Source organism: Pipistrellus hanaki (assembly GCF_964339955.1).
Source record: "Pipistrellus hanaki genome assembly, chromosome: 17".
In the NCBI taxonomy this organism is placed as follows: Eukaryota; Metazoa; Chordata; class Mammalia; order Chiroptera; family Vespertilionidae; genus Pipistrellus; species Pipistrellus hanaki.
The window spans coordinates 28,043,736-28,070,549 of NC_140519.1; the positions used below are offsets into that span (position 1 = coordinate 28,043,736).

Genomic DNA, 26,814 nt, shown 5'->3' on the forward strand with positions numbered 1-26,814 from the left:
GACTCTGCGACAGCCTAGCAAGTCACTGCCGGTAACACCCAGGTGGTACTCACCGCAACCCAGTGTTGGAACCTAAAAAGGTCTTCCCTGAGAAAAATGTCTCAGAGTTGATTTGTAGACAAAGAAAAAATATAGAGAGGAAGATGAAGTATAGAAGATCATGAAATGATAACTAAAACGAATGGAATATAAAAATACATGCCGGGTGATCTGCAGCCGGAGGCAGAGATTCAAGTTAGAGAAGGGGAGAGCAGTGATGCTCAAAGATGGCCTGAGGAAGATCGCCTGGAGGGCGGGTTAGACCACACGTGGTTGGACCTAGTGGTGCGCATGCCTAACAAATGCTCAGGGATGCTGCCGTGGCTCCCTAGGGAGCACACTTTGCAAACCACTGGGCAGCAGTGAAACAGAACCCACAGTGTGTTCTGAGCAAAAAGAAGAAAAGGGTGGTGGGAGGAGAGCAGCCCATCAGGTGTGTGCTGATCAACCAGACCTTTGTGGGTCAGGGTGTGGTCAAGGTGAGACTTACTCTCAGGGAGTAAGTTTCCAGGCACTGGAGCGCCCCTCCCCGGGGCCCCAGGGACCTGTGAGTCTGTGGCCCACGCCTTGCAAAAACCCTACAAAGCTGACAAGTGAACTAACTCCTGGCCAGACTTTGCGTGTGATTTTTAGAGCCTTTTCTTCTTTAAATGTATCCCCATCTGCTCACTGGTGCTCACCCTCCCAGAGCAGGAGCACAGCCTGCCATCCAATAAGAAGTCATACAAGTCTTTTTAAAAATATATTTTTTTATTGATTTCAAAGAGAGAGAGAGAGAGAGAGAGAGAGAGAGAGAGAGAGAGAGAGAGATATCAATGAAGAGAAAGAATCATTGATCAGCTATTTCCTGCACACCCCACCCTGGGAATCAAGCCCGCAATCTGGGCATGTTCCCTGACCGGGAATCAAACAGTGACTTCCTGGTTCATAGATCCAGATCCATGTTTAACCACTGAGCCATGCCAGCTCTTTTTTTTAAAATATATATTTTATTAATATTTTACAGAGAGAAAGGGGGAGGGATAGAGAGTTAGAAACATCGATGAGAGAGAGACATCAATCAGCTGCCTCCTGCACACCACCCACCGGGGATGTGCCCACAACCAAGGTACATGCCCTTGACCGGAATCAAACCCTGGACCTTCCAGTCCGAAGGCCAACGCTCTATCCACTGAATCAAACTGGTCAGGGCCATGCCAGCTCTTTTTAAGACAGGTCTTAGCTGAGAAATAGGTGATAAGCTCCTGTGTATTAAATGTAATCAGTTAAGCAGCAAGTATAAGTGATGCTATTAAATCTGTTCTCATTTGATTAAGAGGAAGGGAAGAAGAGGAAAGCGTTGGACCCACTGGTGGGAAAGGATGCCCAAAGCATAAACTGGGCTGAGAAAGTGGACTTCACCTCCGGCTTCTGTGTTGTCTCTGGGAGGAGTTAGGCCACCTGAACTCTAGTTCCTGCAATTTCTAGAGTTCTAGAACTCTAGTTCCTGCAATTTCTACCTGTCTAGGTAACAGGGCCAGAAGGAGGGCTCTGGCCCTGAGTTTCTAATCTGGAAAATGAGGAAGCTGGCCAGATTTATCTCTAAAATTTCTTTCAACTCTAACTTCTCTGTTTTTATGGACACCCAGAAGAGCCTCCAGGGTAAATCCTTACTCAGAGATCAAAACAGAATAGGCTGTTTCAGAGGCACATTTTGTACTGAAAAGATCTACCACAAACCACGGTGCCAGGGAGCGAGAAACAGCAAATTTCATTTCCTTTGGGCTCCCAAATGAGGATGAATATATCAAAGAGAATGTTGTGCTAAGCATGCAGTACAAACACCGTGTAGAGTTACAATCATCTATTTTCAGCTTAGGACAGATGCTGAAGCTGCCAGAGGCTTGGGCGTACAGGTCTGGAACATGAGAAAAAAAAAAAACAAGGTTTCTCAGTGTTTAAAAATATTTCGCGAGCCCTCAAAAGTGTTCTCAGTGACATCTGCAGCTAGAGTGGCGGCTGCTTCCAGCTAAGAAGCTGATAAAAGATTTCTCAACCAATATTTATCCATTGAGCCCCAACTATATACCAGGCATAGCCTAAATAGCTGTTCTGGTGAACCAGTTTCTGTAGTTCAAAGACCAGCAACTGAAATGGGTATTGTTTTTTCAAAATAAAAATGTTGTCTTCTATCTGTACAGGACACACACACACACACACACACACACACACACCCCAAAATATCCATAATATGTTAAAAACAAATCTAGCCCTAACTGGTGTTGCTCAGTGGATAGAGCATAGGCCAGCAGAGTGAAGGGTCCCAGGTTCATTTCGGTCAAGGGTGCATGCCCCGGTTGTGGGCTCGATCTCCAGTAAGAGGCAGCCAATCAATGATTCTCTCTCCTCATTGATGTTTCTATCTCTTTCTACCTCTCCCTTTCTCTCTGAAATCAATAAAAATATATTTTAAACCAAAACAACAAATCTATCCAACTGCCACTCCCCACACATTCTCTTATCATTCCCCATTTAACTAGTTCCTCTTCCCAAACATCTGATTTCTAGGAATGATTCTTTGAATATTCCAGCCACCCAGATAACATTCTCAGCCACCTTGAACTAACTCCTTAAAGAGAGAAATTAGGGTTCAGTTATTTTGTGTTCCCAGTACTCCGTATAGTGCTGACAGAAGCTCTTTTTTTGTACTCAATTTCTTTCATCGCCTATGTTTAATTTGTCAGCAAGTTCTGTGGTTGACCCTTTGGAAATTTCCCTTTATTTGCCTTCAAATCTCAACCACTCAAGTCTAGAATCTCCTCCTTTAGTCTCTGGATCTCCACTCTTCCAATATATACTTGACGCAAAGCTCACAGTCCTCTGTAAGGACATCCAGAGGCTCTCTTTTCATTTTGATGTGCCACAGGCTCAGGGTCCTCTCTGCAGTAATAAAAGCTTCCTCACTCTGCCTCTTCCCTTATCAAAGGGCATTGACCCCTGTTCCCAACCCTAGGCCCCAGCTCTCATCAAGCAGGCACAGCCCCTCTGTCTACCCCACCTCTGTGTCTTTGTTCCTGGCATTCCTGCCCAGGAATCCATCCTTCCTTTCTTCGACTTCCATCTTTTCTCCTGTCCCACCTCACCCGGAAGCCATCTCCTTCTTTTCTAGGTCACAAGGATTTCTCTTTTCTACAACCACTGCTTCAATTCTTCAAGGGTCTTTGCAATGGTTTGTTCAATTGCCCTGCATTTATCCATGGACTCCCATTCTATTTCTCCACCTGAAAGTCATCTTCCTGAGGGCACAAATCATGCTGTTTCTTTCTCTCTCTTTTGTTTAATGTTGTTGTTGTGTGTGGTTTATTTATTATTATTTTTTTTGGGGGGGGGTTATTGCTTATAGAGAGGAAGGGAGAGGGAGAGAGTAATATAGATCGGCTGCTTCCTGCATGCCCCCCTTATTGGGGATTGAATCGCAACCTGGACATGTACTCTGACTGGGAATGGAACCAGCAACCCCTAGGTGCACTGGGCAGCACCTAACCAACTGAGCCACACGGGCCAGGGCATGCTGTTTATTTCTTGCTATCTCATTTAATACAAACAAAAGTTGGCCCCACAGGCTCTCTACAAATATTTGTAGGCTGAGTAACTAAAGATAAAAACATTATCAGCAGGCCTATGTATACAAAGTTATTCTGAGAGAAAAAGATAAAAAGGGACATATATGTGTGTGTGTGTGTGTGTGTGTGTGTGCATATCTCCTAGTTTCACTGAAATTTGTTGAAGAATCTGTTCTCTATATATACCTGAAAGTGTATAAGCTTAAGTAATCTATAATCAAAGGTTAATTGCATTTAAAAGAAGTTCACATACACTGCCTTAAATCATGTTCAAACCCATCTATTAATTGCAAGGTACTGTTTGCTGCCACGTGGAAAGGACAGTTCTGTTGCCACAACATCATAGACCCCTGGATTCAAAAGTCCGACAGAAAAATATGCTTTTGATGTTGTTATCACTCCCAGTAAGAGCCATGGTGGGAGGAAGAATGGCCTCATTCTCTCCAGCTGCTTATACAAGGGCTATTTACCATTTTGATAGGCCTTTCACCAGTGCCAAGTGCTTCACAATATCACTTTTATTAGTCACTCGCTGCGAACACCATGTGACGTGCAGGAATATTATTGCCCTGCTGAACAGCATGAATGCCCTCAGGAGACACAGAGAAATTATGTGAAGGACTTGCCCCATCCCAAGACAAAGAGTGTAAGTCAGAGCTTACACTCAAAGCTCTGGTGTTCTGCTTAACCCCTGGGAAAATCTACAAAAGTCTTCCCTCAGTAAAACTGAGACACACTTGTTACCAGCTCACTTTAGGCTAACTCTCTGACAACACTGGAAACCAGCTCAAGCCAACAAACATTTATCAGGTATCTAGTAATGCCGGACACTGTGCTAACCAGGGGGCACACCGCAGTGAATCGGAGCCCCCTGGCCTCCCTCATGGGTGGGGGTTTAGGGTCTAGAGAGCGACTTACAGAGGAGGGGCCGAAGACCATCCTTCAGGATGCAACGAGAAAAGATCAAAATGTCTACATTAATTTTAACTCACCTTTAAAGTGATTTAATTTTTTAAAATATATTTTTATTGATTTCAGAGAGGAAGGCAGGAGATAGAAACATCAATGATGACAGTTACAGAGAATCATTGATCGGCTGCCTCCTGCATGCCCACTCTGGGGGATCAAGCCCAAAACCTATACATGTGCCCTGACCCATGACCTCCTCAGAGGTCAACACTCAACCACTAAGCCACGCTGGCCAGGCAAAAGTGATTTTAAAATTTCTATTTGTGTGTGTTTATAGTGTACATAATGCATCAGAATAGCAGTGCATGTATACAACTGTTAAATTAATGTGCTTATGATGGGGAGCATCTATGCTCAAAATGTGTTTATAAATAAGGATAGAAAAACAGAAACATTTGAAAAACCAATAAGCTGAAAGATTATGTGAACTTTCCCGAAGACACCATAACATTTCACATCTTCAAGTCTTTCTACTTGTTATTTTCTCTGCCTTAAGAGCACCCCTACTCCCCACAGCCATTGTACTCTGAGTCAACTCCTTCAGATCCCAGCTTAGCTGTCACCTGTTCAAAGAAGTCTTCATTATTCCCCTCTCTGAGGCAGAGTCAATCAGTTCAACCTGGTGCTCCTACTGCACTTTCCACATTCTTCTGTCGCAGAAATTATCACATTGTGTAATTGTCCACATTTCCATTCTTGGCACTTGCAGGCTGGAATCTCTGTGAGTTCCCTGAGGGAAGGGTTCCTGTGGTCTACTTATTGTTCTAGTATTGGTGTCTGTCACATAAGAGACACTCATAGTTTAAGTAAGAAATGTATGCCCAATTTTCTCTTTCCAATGGCAATTGACTCAAAGACACAAGTTGGCACATGAACAATCAGAGTGTGTTTCACTTCCTGCTGTCCATCCCTGCAGAGGACTGAGATGCTTTTGGGGTGGGGAAGGGTGTTCATGCTCAAGGTATTGAAGTATAACCCTTAACATCCCAGTTAAGTAGAAAATTTAGAGCTGTGATATAAGAAAGTATACATTTTAATTCATTAAATGCAGGCTGGCCAGTTTCAATCTTGCATAAGAGATGGAGACCAAGGACTGCTAAATCTGGGAAGAACAAATGAGAAATGCAGAGATATGCTGTATTGGGGTAGAACAGTCTATGACAATACCTGTGGGACTGAGAGGGAAAAGAGCATAGGGCTGAGCTATGACCCTCAGCTGTACATACATTACCTATCCCAGGACCACTTGGTCTCCAGAGGAAGTGACTCTGTTGAGTCCTCATAAATACTTTCAGAGTTGACATGAGGAAGTAGAAAGTAGGGAGGAACCAAGACTGTCAGTTCCATTCTTGCTCTGGTACAAAGTCAAATGGCCAAGTAAGAGTTATTTGAAAGAGCTTAGATTACCACTAAGGTCCCTCCAGCCTGAGTTCAACAACTTGATTGTATTGATGACATGGAGACAGTGTTGTTACTATTGTAACTAGACAGTTATGAGTATTAATAATAGGAAAAAAGCAAAGGGAAGGCCAGACATTATAAGCATCTGGGTAGCTTCACCAGGAAGCTGCAACTTCACACTCCCAGGAACTACCGGTCCATTCCATGCAAATCACTGGGGGAAGGAGTCCAACAATGGGAGATGAATGCATGCACAGTGACATAAGGGTGACGGTAGGGAAGGTGCTTGCCTGTCAGTCTAGCCTGGGAAACAAGGATCATTGGATAGAAGAGTGAAGCCAATGCAAGAGCACAAAATCCTGGTTCATTGGTTAAATTCCCAATTATAATTGGCAAAGAAATTCTTTCTCTCGTTCCTCTGGCTTTGCTCCTGCTTCCTTGTACTAGCTTCCTCTTTGGCCTATACCAGTGGTCAGCAAACTCATTAGTCAACAGAGCCAAATACCATGTTTCCCCGAAAATAAGATATCCTCTGAAAATAAGACCTAGCGCATCTTTGGGAGCAAAAATTAATATAAGACACTGTCTTATTTTCGGGGAAACAGGGTATCAACAGTACAATGGTTGAAATTTCTTTTGAGAGCCAAATTTTTTAAACTTAAACTTCTTCTAATGCCACTTCTTCAAAATAGATTCGCCCAGGCCATTGTATTTTGTGGAAGAGCCACACTCAAGGGGCCAAAGAGCCGCATGTGGCTTGCGAGCCACAGTTTGCCAACCACGGGCCTAAACTAACCTGTCATCCTAAAACCTCCATGACACATCACACACAATGGACTGCAGCTGGGAATACAAGCTAATCTAGCCAGATGCTGGACTGGACTATGCAAATATGGAGCAGAAACTCTGGGGAGTAGCTTTGATCTTACTCCTGCTGAAGACAAAACACGGTGGGAGAGAGGGAGATGGGACTTTGGAGGGGAACTCCCTTACTGATACCTCTTTAATAAAGCTTTCCATTATACCTCATCCTCCCATGGAGGCCTCAGGAAATTCTTGTTCCATTGGCATCCCCAGAAGCCCACTTACACAAGTAACAGATGGGAGCACAAAGGACACCCCACGAATACCAGTATGTTGATTGAAGACCTTCACTAAGGTGTAACTTGGAACAACTGCTTTGGTAGTCTGGGCCTCACCCAGTCAACAAATATTAACTGATCACCTAGTGTGTATCAGCCTGGTGCCAAGCAACATAGACCATCCTCATGGACTATGCGCCTTGGGTAAACTTCACCTTCCTTGTCTTTGACATGCAAAGGAGCTTTCATATTTAAACCCTCTGAAATGTGATGATGCAGTGTGAATTCCAAACTGACTTGGCCCTCAAGACTTCCCCTCCAATTTTATATATTTTTAAAAACTCCATTTAAACACTTCAGAATTATGGAACTTAACTTTAGCTCTAAAGTAATCTCTCATCCAAGTTAAGAGATCTGCATTTAAAGATGTATTTCTTTATTTCTTTATTTCAGCTGCCCCCATTGGGGCATCCGCACTACAGAGCTGTGTGGGATTTGCAACCAAAAATTCTAAATCTGACCTCTGCCTTCATCACTGAGTAACTATGTGTCCCTGGCCAAGCTATTTCCTCTTCTCACTGAGCTGCATTTCTTTTGCCACTTGGCAAATTTTTTTATATGTCAACTATGTACCCATCTTGACCTGAACACTAGGGACATAACAATAAATCAAAATAGTATGAGAGAACTTTAGGAAAGCACTTCAGCTCTGTACTGGCAATCAAAATAATCACTGACTCCTGTTAGTTCACAGGCTTAGACCACCGAAATTATAAGAATCAATAGAATTATACACAGAAAAAAATCTGTTTATAAAAGATAAGATGCTGTTTAAATATAAGCTGGTGATCATAATTTGTACCTCAAATACTGATCACAGAACTAAGATAGAAGAAAGGAAAATTATTATAGAATTAATGGAACTTTCTTATATATTCATCTCACCTAGGAAGTGACTGATTTTACAGACCAAAGCCTCACAGTTTGACCTCCTCCCATTTTTTCTGAAGGCATCTGGGCCATCAACTAACAGTTGCTGAAACTCCATGAGGCTGTAATTACATATCTTCCTAATAGCATCTGTGAAAGCTAAAAATATTAATATGCTCATGTGTCATCTTACCTGCGATTGTGTAATTAGCTGACTCTAAAGTGGGATTTTAATGTTTGTACCTAAATACTTAGCAATTTGAACAGAACATTGAAGTGACAGACTAAACTGAAAAGAAACCCCAAAAATGTTAACTGACTCATGATAGAACTATGTAAGTGTCCTTCTCCATGAAGAGATGTAAAACTGCAAACCACCACATCAATTAAATAGAAAACTCCAAAGCACAGAGAAGACCAATTCCCTAAACCTCACTTTTCCTATTTTTAGAGGAGGAAAGGGACAAATGAGATTTCATTCTTTGGAAATTAAAAGCAATTTCATCTTCCATAGGGGATCAATCAGCAAGCATTAATACCCTTTTTCTAGAACAGTGGAGAGACCATGAGAGTTATACAAATAACACACAGCCCTCTATATAACAACTGGTTACAAGTCCAATTGTTTTTACGTATTAAAGCTCAGACAAATGTGAGGGATCATAAGATGATTATGCTATACCAAGCCAGAATTAGCGCCCCCCCCCCCTTTTTTTTTAACACTTTGTAACAGGCAACAAGTTTTTATAAATATCTCAGAGTCTGTGCTTTCAGGAGCGAAAAGAGTGTAACAGGTATCTGTAATTTTTGTCACCGAATATCTATATACCTAATTCCTGGTACTAATAAGAATCAAAGCTAATTCTGGCTGATTTAAGCAAAAGAGATTTTCACTGAAAGGACTGAGAGGCTCTTACAAAATCAAGGAAAGGCTGAAAAGAAAGCTTAGAAAACACAGGTGTACCTCTCAGGGAATGCTAGAAGGAATTAAAAGTAAGCAAAAAATTCTCAGAGACTTTCAGAATTTCTTGATAATGATGCCTGTAAGATTTTGAAGTAGGCTAACAAGTCTCTGAGCTATATGATGACTTAGGGAACACAAATGTTGTTTGTTTCATAACAGATTTGTGATTTTGCCAAAAGAAAAGGTTTTACAAAGCAAAGGCCATACCAATTGCCAATAATAGACTTGTCTCTGCAAGCAGATACTTTACTGAACTGAGATTTTTTTTTTTTTTTTTTTTGAGAATGTTTGAGTTTATTTGAGCCAAACTGACAACATATGGCAGGGAGCAAGATCTCAAATGTTCCTGAACTGACATTCTTGACTAACAATTTAAACATATACAGATTCTTACACAGATTTAAAGCATTAAAGCCTATGTTAAATGTCTGAATGCATACAATGTTCTTAGTCCCTCTGATAGACAACTTTTCCCTTAAAAAAAAAAAAAGAAATAAAAAGAGTAGGTAATTCCTTCTTCAGGCTTCATTCAGTTCCCGAGACTAAGAGCAAGAATTCATAGAGGTGGAAAGAGATTCCCATGTGCATGATGAAAGTGCAAACCAGCTAAGTAATAACAAATTTTTGGTGTAATTTCTTGTCTAGTGACATGAAGAAGCCTGAAAACATAAACACACACAAGCTCAACGTGTGACAAAATGAAGTAAGCTTTATATCATAGGACAAGGAGAAATTAAAGACTAATATGACTTATATGACCTTACCCTTGATCAAAATGAGAATATTTCTAAACTTGGTTTTCTAAGTTTGTCTTTTAAAATAGAAATAATAATAATCCAACACCAAAACTTCTCCAAATCAATTTATAAATCTGCCAAGTATTCTTCTTTAGAAGAATGTCATAAATTTCTGGTAGGTATTCCTTAATATAACCCTGCACAAATAAATCTCTCTCCATCCCTCCCTCCCCTCTCTCTCTTTCTCTCCTATTCATCAAAAGTTGGCAAACTTTTTTCTGAAAAGAACCAGGTAGTAAATCTTTTTGACTTTGTAGGCCCTAGAGACTTGAGTGGAACTACTTAATTCTGCTGTTTTTGCATAAAAGCAGCCATAGACTATAAGCCAATGAGTGGGCATGGCTGTGTTCCAATAAAACCTTATTTATAAAAACAAGTAGTGGGCCAGATATAGCCCACCACCCATAGTTTTTGCCTATTCCAAACATACATAATTGATTCTCATATGTCATTTTAAAATTCATATTTTCAACTTAAAAAATAATCGTGGACACTCTCATAATGAAGAGTGCTTCCAGAATGGTAGCTGAGCCATGTTGATCTATTTATTGTTTTGAATCCAAGATCCCCCCAACCCTTAGAATTCTGAATTCTCTAATCCTAAAATCAACACCTATAGGACCTATTTTCCATGAGATTTCAAGATTTAGTGTGAAAAGTTCAGTTATAATCATGCAATCATTGCCTTATCCATTCCTATAGAGGAAGTAAGAGGGTCTTGAACTGAATATCCAGTGCTTTTTTGTTATTTCAAATTACACTCTTTGAGCACAATGAGTCAAAAGCTTGATATTAGTCTATACTATAGTAAAAATCTATAGTTTACCAAGTAAAACATTTTTTCTAGCTCTAACCAGACATTGTTCAATACCTTGAAAAACTCTTCATATACAATGTACCAATAATATTTAGAACATTTTTTTTCATGTTTCTTGCATGAGATTATACTGATATGTATAACTATTATTATACATATTACTCTTTATGTATAAAACATAATTCTGGCAATATGCATTTTCCTACAGTTTCATGTCACTGAGAAGCAACAACAAGCAAGTTTCCTTCTAGAGCCTAAGATATGACAGCTGTTCACAGTCCAGAAATACTAATAGTTTTAGTTAATGAAAGTCCACAGATGAAGAGTATTTATTATTATCTTCAATTAAAACATACAGACAGTGCCCTCGGCGGTCTCAGATCTGTCTCTTGCTTCAACAGTGTTTGGACGGAACAGATCCATGGATGCCCCTTCTTCCAGCCTCCAGCCACTCTCCTGTGTCTTATCCAGTCACCACCACCTTCAGAACCATGTCCAGGATCAGCCAACACTCCGGTTTTTTGGGTTTTTTTTTTTCTTCTATCTTAACTCCTTACTGCTGAACAACCATGAGCTCCCTATTCCATCAGAATTATTCCACCAAGGTGGAGGCTACTGGCAATTGCCTGGTCAGCCTGCATCTGCCACCCTCCTACTCCTACCTCTCTCTGGGCTTCTATTTTCACTCTGGCGATGTGGCTCTTGCAGGCGTGGGTCACTTCTTCCACAAGCTGGTGGAGAAAAGGGCCCTGAGTGTCTCTTAAAGCTGCATAACAAGCCAGTGGCCGCATTCTCTTCCAGGACCTGCAGGAGACTTCCCAGGATGAGTGGGCGAAACTCAAGATGCCATGGAAGCTGCCCTGGCCTTGGAGAGGAACCTGGAGCTGCAGGCCCTGGGTTCTGCCCATTCAGATCCTCATCCTGTGACTTCTTGGAGAACCACTTCCGGGTGAGCAGGTGAAACTCATCAAGAAGAAGGGGGACCACCTGATTCATCTCTGAAGACTGGCGGGCCCCCAGGCTGGACTGGGCGAGTATCTCTTTGAAAGGCTCACCCTCAAGCAGGACTAAGAGCCTTTGGAGCCCTGAGGCCTTTGAGGGGCCCTTCTGCATCCCCCTGGTGTCTGGCTTGTTCCTGAGCCTCTCCCCGAAACTACTAGCCATTCTTTAACCACCCTGAAGCCCTCTCCCATGCATTGGGCCAAATGAAACAATAAAGCTTTTTGCAGCAGCAAAAAAAAAAAAAAAAAAGACACACAAAAGCTAATCGGATACATTTCCTGTATATACATTCAGAATGCTTCCTAATGATTGGGTATATGAAATAGTATAAATAGCTAATTTTTCACTCAACTAAGCCAAGTTTTTGTAGCATTTAAGTATTTTTTAATTGATTTTGGTATATATTAATGTTGCTATTCATCATTTTGATGTATATAGTTGATATATTATGTGAGAAAGTTTAAATTTTGCTCAATATGGACATGAATATTCAGAGACAAGTCTTTCTAGGCTCCATGTCCACGGTAGCAGAGGCAATCTCCACCTCTGACCCCAGGCACCCCGGCTCAGGGCTGAGCCCAGCTGTGTCCTCAACCTGTAAAGTCTAAAAGCATGATTTTGATGGGACATTGTGGAGATGCAAAGCCAACTGTTCCATTTGACCGGGCAAGTTTCTTAAACTCTCTAGTCTAATCCTTTGTGTCCCCATCTTCAAAATGGTTCTAATGATACTTATTTGGGGCTTAAATGATACAATTCATGTAAAATGCTTATCACACTACTTGTCATACTGGTAATAATACTGGTTATTGTCAATAATATCCAATATCATCAATAAATACTAATTATTTTGTTACTGTTTTTATTGAGAAGGCTAAAAGAAAATTAGAATAACACCAAACCAATGAGTATCACAATAAAGAGCACAGTAATAAAACTTACAGTCTATTGCCAAGGAATAATGAAAGCTCAGTGTTAAGCAATGGAAAACAGAGTCAGAGGTGAAAAGACTTAACCTAGTTTTTAACCTTTGAATTAAACACTCTCATTTATCAAATAAGGTAAAGTTTAAAGTCCCCGTTTCAAAACGTTAGGTTGAGTCAAAATGCACTTAGACCATTGAAAGATAGAATCCTTCTTCCGGGATTTTAGTCAGGGAAGCTCCAGACCTAAGAATGAATAAGACAGTACCTCACCTTAGAGTGCGCGGATCTGCCCACTGTGGAGGCACGCATGGGATTTGTGGATATGACCCAGCTTGACTTGCCAGGCAGTGAGCTGGCTGGGACTGGAAGCCCAGCCTTTCCCCAGCAGGAGGGGCTGTACCCAAACCCAGCTTCCCCTGGGACTAGTGGCTCCCTTCCCCAAGCAGGAGCAGCTGTGACTTCAAACAAGGCCCCAAAGTCTCCAGGTGCTGCACACCTGGTATTTCCCAGCTCAGTCCTTTCAGTGCCCAAGTTCACGTTATTTGTGACCCAGAGATGAGGCCATCCTCATACTGCCCCAGAGAAGGTCGATTTGCAGGGGGACAGGATCTGGCAGCTTTGGGCTCCTGCCCAACTCTTTGTAGAATAATGAGAAGATAAAGGACCTGGGCCCTTCTTGGGACCCTTTACATGTATAGGTCCCCATTAAAGGTGTTCCTTCAGCCATGCCATAAAGCCTGGTATTTATCTTCCCCACCCCCTCACACCCACGGGGGACAAAAAGGGAAAGGGTTGCAGAGACCTTGATGGAAGTCTGTACGAAGAGGAGGAAGGTTCCAAGCAGGAGGAGAACCCACTCTTTTAAGTTACTAGAATAAGTTCAGCAATCAGATCCGGACCTCCCTTTTAGAAAGTGTCCCCGTTCGCTTATACCTCCCATTCCTAACAGTCTGAAGGGGAGACGGGCCTGCAGTCCCCTTGGCCCTCCCCCAGGAGGATTATCAAACAGACAGGGGGCTCAGGGCTGAGCCCAGTTGAGCTCCAGAAGTATTCTTCCCATTTTGAACACTTGAAGAGACACAACTAGAAAAGAGGTGCTATCTTTTTAAAATGTTTACAAGCAAACATTCGCCTTGGGAGAACCACATGCTTCAGTTTAACAATCCTTCAGCCAGGGGAGGCACTTCAGGTCACATAGATAAGATAGGGTTCTCAAGGCCTCCTGGCGTAATACTGAAGAATTCTAATAAATGCAGTTTTAAGAGACTAACTAAATTTCTCAAATCTAACCTTTGAACAAATAGTCTATCATAGAGGTTTCAGTAATTGTTTTCCTTTAAAGATAGTGTACAAAAAATCTGGAAGGTTCTTTCCCAGGACTCCCCAGACAAAGTAACTTAAAACTGTTCCAACGCTCTATCAAGGATAGAATTTTTTTACTACAAAGTTAAAAAAAAACAACTGTCATATTTATTATGTGTACTTCTAAGGACTGCTTGGCTAAATTTCATAATAAAACTTATGTTCACATAAGCAACCAATAAGAACTGCAATAATTCCCCCAAATGTATTATAGATTAGATTCTTAAGTAAGTATGCCTGCTGTGCTCATGGTGGCCCTCCCCACCACCACACATACGGGTTGAGAAATGGCTTGAGTTTTCTCTGGCAGAGGCTAGAAGGTCAGCATTGGTAGGGTGGGAACATGAAAGAACTGAAAATGTTCTGATAATCCCCAAATTCTCACAGTTTCCAAGCTCCTGACTGAGTAAACATTCTCCAGAACTGCTGACATGTAGCCAAACCAACTTCTTCTTCTCCCAGTTCCCTTTCGAATATGAAATTATCTAACAGCAAAACAACCACCCAAGGTGAAGCTAAAGGGGGTGACAATCAAAGAGATTCCCTCCTATTAATTAAGCATGTAATTCATCAAATCGTTTTGTCCCATGATAAAACATCAAATTGTTCTGTCCTGGTGCATTGGAAGGCTGGTTTCTAAGTAATCCCTGGCCCTAAACCCTACACCTTTCCCTGAAAAGACGTGATTGTAAATTATAAGAAAGTCTTGAGTGATCTGACTGCTCTTCTTGGCTTAAAGCCCACATTAATGCAAAGTCAGCAAACAGCAAATGTGTAGACAGAAGTGTTGGCTCCAAGCCCGGCTTCTTGGATTTCACAGACGCTTCTCAATGGGTTTAACTGGAGCTTCTCTCTTTTGTACTCATCACAGACATCAGAAAAATCACACTTTTTACATCACAGTTCTTTGTCAGTACTTGAGTACAAATGATCTGATGCATTTGTACACATTACCCATTTGAAGAATAGAAAGCTAAACTCATGAAGGTGCACTGAGATATAAGTTTAATTGTTTATATATATATATATATATATATATATATATATATATATATATATATATAATTTCAGAGAGGAAGGGAGAGAGAGAAACATCAATGAGGAGAAAGAATCATTTATTGATTGCCTCCTCCATCCCCCCCCCCCCCCCCCCCCGTGCTCAAGCCTGCAACTAGGGAATGTGCCCTGACCAGGAATTGAACCTCGAGGCCAACACTCAACCACTGAGCCTCGCTGGCTGGGCAAGCATAATTCTTATTAACAGTGGAGAAAAACGTGCCTCCTTGAAAATCAAAAGTAGCTCCCATTTCTAATATTTGCAAAAGGGAGAGAGGAAGTCGATAAAATAAAACACATGACCTGAAAGACCTTTCTTAGTTGCACTATGTAAGTAAAGAACATCTGCCAACATTCCCAGAAAGTCTGCATCTTAATTATCCCTAAAACAGCTTTGCTTCAACAAAGAGATAACTTTTTCCAGCTTTGGCTGGGATGATATCTGAGTGGAGGTGTTCCTTGGAAAGACATCAAAACCCAAGTAATACAAAAAGCATTCCTCACAATTTGAGCCCAAGTCACTTGCCCTTGGAAATGGGAGTCATGGGTATGCATTAGATTATTGCCTTAACACCTCAGATCTAAACTGTGTTACATTGGTTCTCAAGAAGAAAATAGAGGAGCATTTGAGATATTCCTCCCTGCAATAGGTCAGTTAGGCTCAAATCAACTCTTATTTTAAAAAAGAAGAAAGTAGTACATTAAGTAAAATTCTATTTTATCTTATTTTGATGATTTTTTTAGAGAGAGAGAAACATCAGTTTGTTGTTCCACCTGGCCATGCATTTATTGGTTGATTCTTATATGTGCCCTTACTGGGAATCAAAACCACAACCTTGGCATATTGGAATGATGCTCTACCAACTGAACCATCCAGACTGGTAAAGTTATATTTCATCAACCTTATTATTGGTTAACTAAAGATGATACAAGGGGCACTTTATATAATACCTAAGTGTAAAATAGCCATATATCACCACAGGGAATAAATCCTTGCTTTTTTCCCCCCAGGGAATATATTCTGTGAAAGTTACTTTTGATAATGGAAAAGTTAAAGAGTAAAGGTAAGTATAATTTAAAAAAAATACATTCAATGAAGACAGGACCTAAGTTTACACTATTCTTCTTCCTCCTATGGAAGAGGAAAGGAATTGGGAAGCAAAACAGAATTTTTACAATTCAAAAAAATCATGCTATTCTGGACTCAATATATGTGCCTGAAAATAGTGTGCAAAATTTATAAATAAAAATACTTTTGTAAAATATGTTTTTATTGAGTTTTAGGTAAAGAGAGAGGAAGAGAGAGATAGAAACATCAATGGGCTGTACACACACAGCCTACTGGGGATTAAGCCCACCCCAGCAATGTTTCAACCTAGATATTTTTCTGCTCTATCTTCTGATTCACTAATTCTCTTTTCAGCTATGTCTAATCCATTATTAAAATATATCCATTGAAGACCAAGAATCAAATTAGGGACTACCAGGAGCCTCTTGGTCCAGGGATGGACACTCAATCCACTGAGCCACAAAGACTGGGAGAGAATTGCATTTTAAATAGCAAATTAACCCAGGATCTTCAATAGAAATATATACTAAATTTTTTAACATGGAAAAACAATGATCCTTTTTTAATATATTTGCTTTATAAATATATTAATTTGTCCTTTCATATGTTGGTTGTTCTTAGACCAGCCCATAATTGCATATATATCTCTATACTTCCTTCTTCCAAATCCTTCTTGCTTTTTCTGCCAAGATGCCACTCATAGTGTATTCTTTCAGAATTTCACAACTTGTTAGAAAATGGCCAAACTTCACAGATAATAAAAATGCAGCAACTAACCTAAGCCTGAAGAAACTAGGGCAGCATGAAATGAGACTTTCTTAATGGAAGAATGTACATCAGAATGTTAATTTGTTCATCTCACCTTAACTCAAGATCAGAGTAGCTAGTGAGCATTCTGGGCTAACACTGGTCCTTCTGAATCCTGCCTGATCTGCCACAAAACACACGGTTCAGTTCTCCGTAGCTGCAATACGTGGTAGTTTTGCCACCCAATGGAGAGCCCCACAGAGCTGGATGAACTAAATAAGGCCAAGACCTCGATTGGTGTTGAGCCATGGCTTGGAATCTCTGGGCAAATAACAGAACCAAAATCTGCAGGTCCTAATATTGTGGAAGGACATGCTAAGTCCTTTTTTAACGTAGAATCAAATTATTCTTTCTTTAATATATTTGCAGCAGGATTCAAACAAATAAACAAGCACAAAAAAAAAAACATAAACAAAAAAAAAAACACAGCAATAACAGAATCACAAGTAGCAGCTGAGGCTTAAGAGTGGCAAGCTTTGAGCCCTTCCCAATGACACTAGCTGCTAACTCCTCCTCTGCAGCTGCCATGGGCTTCCCTGAGCTGGGATCCCTGGCATTTGTCCCCTTTTGCCACACCCTGCACAGGCTGAACATCTGAAAACTGTATGTAGGGAAGACTATCTTGTTCCTCACTCCCAGTGTGTTTTGTCTCTCTTCATCTCACTTCTCCTATCCAGCCTAAAATGTGTTTTCAAATCTGGGGCGGGGGGGGGAATGACTCTGTGCAGACCTGAGTAGTTGATAGTTTCCCTGAACTCTTCGAAGATGGCATCATCCCAGATGAAAATAGCTCCTATTGCCCCTCCTGGCAGTGCCACTGGGAACAGCTGCTTTCAAGCATGCTGTCTGACCCACTAAGCCCTCTGTCCCCACCCTGTCTCCAATGTTGTTCTAATAACCCATGAAACCAGTCACTGACATAAGCTTCCAAGTTTGGTTAAGGCTCATAAATACTGGAACAAGGATCTCAGATATGGAGTCCTGCCCTTCTTGGTAGATAATGAGAGGAATAAAGAAAAGTGTGACGACTTTACATAAGAATAAGTGCATACGGGTAATAAAAAAAAAATCCACAATCATTTATTGAGCACTGACTAAGTATCTTCCATTTGCATGATGTTTTTTGCAAGCACTTCCGCATGTTCTCTCTCCAGGTAACAAGAATCCACTGCGAACTTGCTCTGTGCTAGTACTGTGCTCCCTGGCCTCCATTACAATTTGTGAAGCAAAAAAGATAGTCACAGGAGCAGGGTATGTTGGAAAACCCTCTGGTTCAAAGGAAATTCAACACTCTACACCAGACCTGTCTGCATTGACTCCAAATACTGTCCATTTTCTAAAGCTATCCCCCCCACACACACACCCCGCTTTAATCCGAACAGGCAGTAATTTCCCGACTCCGGGATAGACATTCTCTCCCGGTTAGGAGAATAAATGTGTATTCCTTCCATTTGGATCCTGAGATTACAGTGAGAGCTCTGGGCAGTAGCTTTCCTGCTAGTTCTAGGCAGTTACAGTGTCTGGTAGAGCTGAGCTTCCATATTACAAGTCACCAGTAGGGACTGTCCCCTAAGACATTCTCTATGCCAACCTAAAGCTCCTAAAGTTCAAAGTGCAGTAAAATAAACTATTTCTCTTTTTTTCTATTCTGTATGCTCTAAAGTCCGCATCTTAGATTTATTTTATTGTAGCTTGGTCTTTGGTTCAATGAGTTATCTGCATTAACTCAAGCAAAGCAACTCAACATTTATTGAATGAGTTTCTTTCTTTTTTTTTTTTAATATATTTTATTTTTTTATTTTTTTATTACAGAGAGGAGGAGAGAGGGATAGAGAGCTAGAAATGTTGATGAGAGAGAAACATCAACCAGCTGCCTCTTGCACACCCCCCACCGGGGATGTGCCCGCAACCAAAGTACATGCCCTTGACCGGAATCGAACATGGGACCTTTCAGTCCGCAGACCGATGCTCTACCATTGAGCCAAACCGGTTTTGGCTATTGAATGAGTGTCTATGAAAAAGGCATTAGCATGGCTATGAGAGTCTGGAAAGGCAGTCTGTTATAACCAAAAAAATCTAACAATTTGAAGGAACTGCAATTTCCTACAACTTAGCTAGAGTGCATTGCTTAGTAAATTGCTTTTAGGGAACCAGCTCTAGTGATTGGGAGAGACTGTGGCAATTTAGACTAGGTAGCTCTGCATAATTGAAATGCTTGAAACGTTTTCTCTTAATTAAGCATTTCTCATTACATTCCTAATACTCTTCCCCGCGTCTCAGCTGGCAAGATAGTAAACTGCAATTTATCTTCCCATTATAATGATTACAAAATGAGAAGGAATATATAAATCAAATTAATTTTTCAAAACGGAGTGGCAAGGAAGACCTGGCTAATAGTTAGTAGAGAAAAGTGACCATTCTATCCTGTCAAAACATAAACACTTCAAGAATAAATTCTATTTTTCCCAACAGAATGGAAAAAGCATTTGCCTGCTTGTTTGTTTGCAAGAGTTGTCACAGTAGAATGTGATAGTCGTATCATTGTGTTTTACATCTGTCTTGCCATTACATTTTTAACCCTTTAAATCACTAGTTGAGACACCATTAAATTGCAGTCTAGCATGCTGCTTATAAGCAGGGACTCCCAGCTCTATCACTTTCTGGCTGAATAATCTATGGCTAGTTAGTTTAAATGCTCCATTCCTCAGTTTTCTCATCTGTAAAATGAGGGAAATAAAAGTTACTATAAGGATTATGATAGATAGACAGATAGACAGACAGTTAGAAGAGTCCTTAGTGGGTAATAATACCATATACCAGTAAGTGTTCTAGTTATTATCATGCTTACCATTATCATAAAAAGAACAGTGATATTGTTGGGCTTCTTTATCTAACTGCTCTATTATAAATCACTTTCTTGTCCAATGTCTCTGAGATTAGCTTATAGAATAAACATGAGGTGGATTTTGGATGTCATAATTAGAATCTTATGATTGCATAGGCAAATTTCCAGCAAAAATATTTCTACATAAAATATAAAAAAAACTAATGATTTGAATAGTCATAGTATAAAATCCCACTATTGTTAAAGATTGTTAAACATTCTAATTAAGAATGTTCTGAGAAGGTTTTCTTGACTATTTGTGGCACCTTCTCTTTGTTTTGTATCAAGAATAATACTATAAAAATATATATGTGTAAAATGTCAGTCCCTTCTGGTGTAGTAATAATGGGTTACTGAGTTAATGATAAATATTACTGCATTCTTTGGCCAATGAAAAAAGAAAGCAAAAAGGTTATTTAACAAGTTCAAATATTTTAGCTTTCATCACTCTAATGTGTTATCCAAATGCATTTTTGTAATAGTTTTATTGAGATATAATTCGCATACCACACACTCCATCAATTTAATGTGATATTTGAATGGTTTTAAGTATATCCATAGTTATGCAAATCATCACCTCAACCACATTTAGAGCACTTTCATCACTCTAAAAGGAAATTCTATTACCCATCAGCAATCACTCTCCATCACCCTCCTACTGCCACAGGCAACCACTTTTTATCTCTATAGGTTCACCTGATCTGAAAGTACCATATAAATGGTATGTGTCCCTTTGTGTCTGACTCCTTTCACTTAGCATAACGGCCTCCACATTGTAGCATTATATCAGCACTTTATTCTTTTTTTATTGTCAAACTAGAAGCCTGGTGCACAAATTTGTGCATGGGTGGCATATGACCGGCCACACTCCCAATGGGGAGGGGGGGTATGAGGGGCAAGGATGGCTGGGGGAAGGGATCACAGGCAGTTGACCTGCCAGCTCTGCCCCCTGGTCCAACTCCTAGTGGAGGGAACAATTTGGATATTAGCCTTTTATTATCCTATCCAATAAAAGAGTAATATGCAAATTAACCATCACTCCACTCAAGCCACTCCCACCAACCAATCAGAGCGAGTATGCAAATTAATCCCAACCAAGATTAATTTTCCCAACAGAATGGAGAGGCTTGGGTTTCCCCGACAACAGAAGCCAAGCTTTCTGCCTGCCCTAGCTGGCCTAGGCCTCCACTCAAGGATACAAAGTTTTAATTATACAAGATACATAACACCAAACAGAAATGGCGGCAGCCACAGAGTGAGCAGGGGCTTAGCTCCACTCCAGGCTACAAAGTTTCAATTGTAAAAGGTAAATAAATTCCAGATACCAGGGCCTCCACTTGGGTTGCTGGGGGGTGTGGCTGGCCTGAAAACCACCAGAGGCTCCTCGCCCAGGCTGCCCCACACCCCAAGGGTACCCCACCCTGATCCGGGACACTCTTCAGGGAAAACCAGCTGGCCCCAACCCATGCACCAGGCCTCTATCGTGGCTAATAAAAGAGTAATATGCAGATTGACCATCATTCCAACAAACAAGATGGCTGCCCCCATGTGGTCAAAGATCCTGCCCCCATGTGGACACAAGATGGCCAGCAGGGGAGGGCAGTTGGGAGGCACCAGGCCTGCAAGGGAGGGCAGTTGTGGGTGATCAACCCTGCAGGGGATGGCAGTTAGGGGTTACCAGGCCGGCAGAGGAGGGAAATTGGGGGCAAACAGGCTGGCAGGGGAGCAGTTTGACATCAATCAGGCTGGCATAGGAGTGTTAGGGGGTGATCAGGCTGACAGGCAAAAGTGGTTAGGGGCAATCAGGAAGGCAGGCAGGCGAACATTTGGGAGCCAGCAGTCCCGGATTGTGAGAGGGATGTCCGACTGCCCATTTATACTTGATCCTATTGGGTCTAAATGGGCAGTTTAACATCCCTCAACAGGTCCCAGATTGGAGAGAGTGCAGGATGGGCTGAGAGACACCCCCCCAACCACCACCCCGTGCACAAATTTTGGGCACTGGGCCTCTAGTATAGGATAATATTCCATTGCATGGATATACCACACATTGTTTAGCCATTCATCAATTGATGGACATTTGAGTTATTTCTATGATTGGCTATTATGTACAATGCTGCTATGAAAATTTGTTACAAATTTTGACATACGTTTTCATTTCTCTTGAATATATGTGTGTTTTGTTTTTTATTATAGCCATCCTCGGAATGTGAAGCAGTATCCAAATGTATTTTTTTAGATGTAAAAACATGGAAATACCTTGGGTGAGGAAGACAGTATTTTATGACAAGAGGAAGCAAGAAGAGATTAGGAAAAGGAAGCAGAAAATGTTTTTAAGTCGTTACTCTATTTCATGTCCTCAGTTACCTGCTCTATCAAAAGGGTCAGGAGTGTGGACAGCCCTCAATTTCACATCTGGAACTTATAATAATCATGACAACTAATCGGTGTAGTGACTTATTTTGCAATGTTCCTTTCCATGTGATATTCCATTGGAACCAATACCACAAACCTTATATGGGAAAATATCATTATTCCCATTCTGCAGGGAAGGGCACTGAGACTCAGAATGCTTAACTGACTTGTCTCCCAGAAAGGTAGTTAAAAATAATATGTACATACATACATAAATAAATAAAATTCACAGAGCTGGGCCTGGAAGCCAACTTTAAAAAATATATATATATTTTATTGATTTTTTTACAGAGAGGAAGGGAGAGGGATAGAGAGTTAGAAACATCGATGAGAGAGAAACATTGATCAGCTGCCTCCTGCACACTCCCTACTGGGTATGTGCCCGCAACCAAGGTACATGCTCTTGACCAGAATCAAACCTGGGACCCTTGAGTCCACAGGAACAATGCTCTATGCACTGAGCCAAACCGGTTAGGGCTGGAAGCCAACTTTTTTATTGACTTCAGAGACAGAGAAACATTGATATGAAAAACATTGATCAGTTGCTTCCCAAATGTGCCCAACCAGGGATTGAACCCACAAATTGGGCATGTGCTCTGACTAGGAATCAAATCCACCACTTTCTCTTGTAGAGAATAATGCTCCAACCAAGCCACATTGGCCAGGGCAGAAATCAATTTTTGTATTTCAAATCCCAATCCTTAGTTTCTTCTTTCCTTATCATCTCCACTTACCTCACCTTTGGTGACCCAGAAATTCATGAACAAGCAAAAGGGCAAAGAAGAATTTGTGTATGTGTGAAGCAATTAGACGTAGGAAACCTGCACATCACTAAGTCCCCACAATCAGACTGTGAGAGCAGCTAGGGGCGTAGAACCAAGTGTGACAGTGACAGCAAGGATGGCTGCAAGCCCACTCCTTTATGAGAGGAAAGAAGCCAGGGCAAAAGGCCACTTAAATCCCTGAATTCTAGAGATATATTTTGATTTCAGAGAGGAAGAGATAAAAACTTCAATGATGACAGAGAATCATTGATCGGCTGCTGCCTGCATGCCCCACACTGGGGATTGAGCCTGAAACCCAGGCGTGTGCCCTGACCAGGAATTGAACAGTGCCCTCCTGGTTCATAGGTCGACGCTCAACCACTGAGTCATGCCAGCTGGGCTGGACATTATATTAACTGTACTTACATTAGTATATTTAATTATACACACTAGTCATTCAAATATTTATTGGGTAATTATTATGTACCAGGCACAGTGCTAAGATGAGATTTTAAAAAGCAATGACTATAGGCCTGGTCAGGTGGCTCAGTAAATTGGAATGTCATTGTCATCCCATACACCACAAGGTTGCAGGTCCATTCGAGGTCAGGGCATATATCTAGGTTGAGGTTCCATCCCCAGTCTGGTGCATATAGGAGACAACCCATGGATGTTTCTCTCTCACATTGATGTTTCTCTCTCTCTCTCTCTCTCTCTCTCTCTCTCTCACTACCCCTTCCATTTGCTCTAAAAAAAAAAATTAATGAAAACATATTCTCAGGTGAGAATTTAAAAAAGCAATGACTATAAATAGCTAACATTTACTATGCCTTTTACATGTAGCATCTCATTTAATCCCCACAAAATTCCTGCAAAAGAAATGGAAGCTGAGGCATGGAGAAGTGAAGTAAATTGTCCCAAAGTCACTAGTAGAAGGCGGAAGTAGAATAAGAGCCTAGGCAGCCGGTTTCTATACCTGCTATCTTCACCACCACCCAGTCTTTCCTGCCAGACCTTGTTCGGCTGGAAGTCACACGTGGTGACACACAGAGACTAATAATATTAATTAATTCCAGCAACCATCTGTTGAATGTTCATTAATACATGGAGCCCAGGGGCAAATTCTCACCAGTCCAAGAAGCACTTACCTTCATTAACATTTCAGAGGAGTAAAGAGTTTCAAAGAAGTAAATTAACTCGTCCAACGTTGCAGAGCTATAATAACTAATGCAGATCAGGTGCTTCCTGTGTATATACCAGGCACTGTTCTAAACACTAATTTATCTAATTCCCCAAAACAGCACTATGAGGTAGACTCCATTATTACCCCTCATTCTCAGTTAAGATACTGGTCCAGGATCCACTCTAGTAAGTGGCAAACCCAGGACTCACCCTGGCTAAAAGTCATTATCAAAACAAAATGCTGTCTCTTGGCTAAGTAGTAGCAGAGCAGAAATTCAAACCCAGTCTAACTCTTGAATGAGAAAGAACCCTCTGTCTTCTTACCAACCTGCTAAGCATGGCCCTCCTACCTGCTATAAATATGGAGTGGTGCTAGGGAAGATGGGAGTAAAGAGTTCTAAGGAGCATTTAAGCTGCATTTTGAAGGTAAACGTAAGTACTGGACAAAGGCAAGCACTATGCAATTTATTTTATTTATTCTTTGCAATTTATTATTTTCAAGAAAATTATATGTATCCAATTGAGGACTTTGAAAAAGACGATGTAGTTTCAAATTGAATTATAAAATCTTTACTGTGTTTTAATTTTTCAATGAGAAATATTCTTGATGAAGAGAAACAAGGTTTTGTTCAACTTAAATTTGGCTATCCATTAAAAAATCATCAAGGAATAGAAATGAGCAATTTTTGTAACATTAAACTCAATTAATTCTGACTTCCACTATTTACTTCCTCAGTCTCAGTGCTGCAAACAGGGTGATTTCCCAACATTAGGAATCTCTGCAAGCTTTTCTCTCCTTCAGGTCTGAAACACAGCACTCAGAAACCATAATGAGCCTGGAGATTCTAATCAAGAACTAGAAGGAACCAGTGTGCGCCCCGTTCCCGCGGGGCTAGAGACCAGCAGGCAACTTGTGGCTCACATGCTGCAGAACCAGGGTTTTGGTTTTTTCCCCAAGCAAACTGATTTATGAGCCCAAAAAGGGCAGCTGCAGAACCGGTCAGACCGCAAGTACAATTCTCAAACATGAATCCAAGAAGATCCAGGATGAGATGGGAATGGTAAGGTGGGGATAGCTCTGGGGGGAAGCTGCCTGTCCTGGGCGATACCCTTCCAATCCTAATTCTTGCAGCAGCCAGGCCAATGGACTCAGCAGCCCAAACTGTGCGCGCTGGGGGAGGTGGCACATCAGCCGGGCAGCGGGACCAGGTGCCTCCACGCCCCCTTGCGGACCTAAATGACGGCTGATCAGGACCTGCCTACCTAAGAGACAGGCACCGTGTCCCCAAAATGTGCTCCGTTTAATCCTCACAGCCACCTCTCCAGAGAGTCGCCCCGATCAGCTCCATTTTACAGACAAAACGCCGAGGCTCAGAGAAGTGAAGCAAGACGTGCCAACAAAAAAACAAAAACAAAAACGGGAAACCCTTAAATGAAGACGATAATAGGACTGCTTCCTTTTTCCTAGGAGTAAAGAGATGGGGACTGGGGCTGCTGGAGTGGGGAGAGGGGGCACTCTGATCCGTGTGGCTCTCGAGGCGGATTAGGAACCAGCTGTCAACTGGGAGGCCTGGCAGCGTCCAGGTGCCCGAGCAGAGGGAGCGCGCAGCGGGCAGCAGCGCGTCTCAGGGCGCAGGGCGCAGGGCGCACCGCCCGCTCGCTCCCCCGCGTCCGCCTCTAGAACCCAGCGCCGCAGGGCGCCACGCGGGACGGTCCACGCGCCCGCAGCCCCGCGCGAGTCACAAGCCACGAGCCACGAGCCACGAGCCACGGCGCGCCCGTGCACAGGTTGCGGGCACAGGTTGGCACTGCCCCCACGAGCCCGCCGGCGCTGCCCCGCGCCTTACCGCAGCTGCTCCCCGGTGACCAGGACCTCGGCCATGCGCTCCAGCTCCCTCTGCTGCGCCCCGCCACTCCCGCCGGGGCTGCTGCTATCGCCGCCGCCGCTGCCGCCCTCCATGCTCGGGGCCGCGTCGCTACCACCACTGGCTTCGCTGCTGGCCGCCGGGCTGGGGTGTTAAATCAGTCTGCCCTCACCGAGGCCGCGCCCGCCATATTTGTTAGGGGCAAGCCCGTGGCTCGCGCGCGATTGGCTGGGAAGGGGATCCCTGCGGGTAGACTGAGGTGCTGGGCAAGTCTGTTCCTGGAACTCAAGGCGCGGGGGGCGTGGCCGGAGCCCCGCGTGGTCGGGGGCGTGGTCGGGGGCGTGGCCGAGGGAGGAAAATATAAACATGTGGGCGGAGCACCACTGGTGCAGTTTTGTGTGCTGGTGAAGGTGGAAGCAGGTGAGCTTCTGCTGTGGGACCCTGAGGACAGGCTGGGAGGTTACTAAACAAGTGTGAAGGTATTTTGATTATACTTTCCATGCCCCAAATTGCTCAAAAGTAAACAAACAAAAAACAACACAGTATAGTTAAATAGTGAATGATGAAGAATCTACGGGTCACTGCGGAGCATGGACAAATTAAGTATTTTCCGCCCTAATCCTCTTTATCAAAGACAATTCATTTACTTACCTTATGTTGTAATCAATGAAAAAGGCTGGCCTAAGAATCAGACAGATCTGGGACCCAGCACCACGCCTACAAATAATTCTCAGTTTCCTCTTTTACAAAATAAAAAACAATTGTGGGTACCCCTTGTTGAGAAGGGCTGCATTAAAGATGCTTCAGGTAATTGTTACCTTCCTTAATGCAAAAAAAAAAAAAAATCATAAAATGGATATTGTCCTCATTTTACATCAGGA

At 42.0% G+C, this 26,814-nt stretch overlaps 1 protein-coding gene across 2 annotated transcripts in view; it reads right to left on the bottom strand.

Moving 5' to 3' along the window:
* The window catches only part of DEPTOR (DEP domain containing MTOR interacting protein), a 118,283-nt gene extending 92,070 nt beyond the window's left edge, over positions 1–26,213 (bottom strand). The window contains exon 1 of one of the 2 annotated variants that reach the window (XR_014793240.1): positions 25,916–26,213. Coding sequence is in view for 1 of the 2 variants with exons in the window: in XM_084864982.1 (XP_084721108.1) it covers positions 25,916–26,028 (113 nt within the window). In the remaining variant the exon portion in view is untranslated. The remainder of the gene's footprint in view (positions 1–25,915) is intronic. The other variant, XM_084864982.1, reaches the window with a different exon arrangement.
* Between the last annotated feature and the right edge of the window lie 601 nt (positions 26,214–26,814).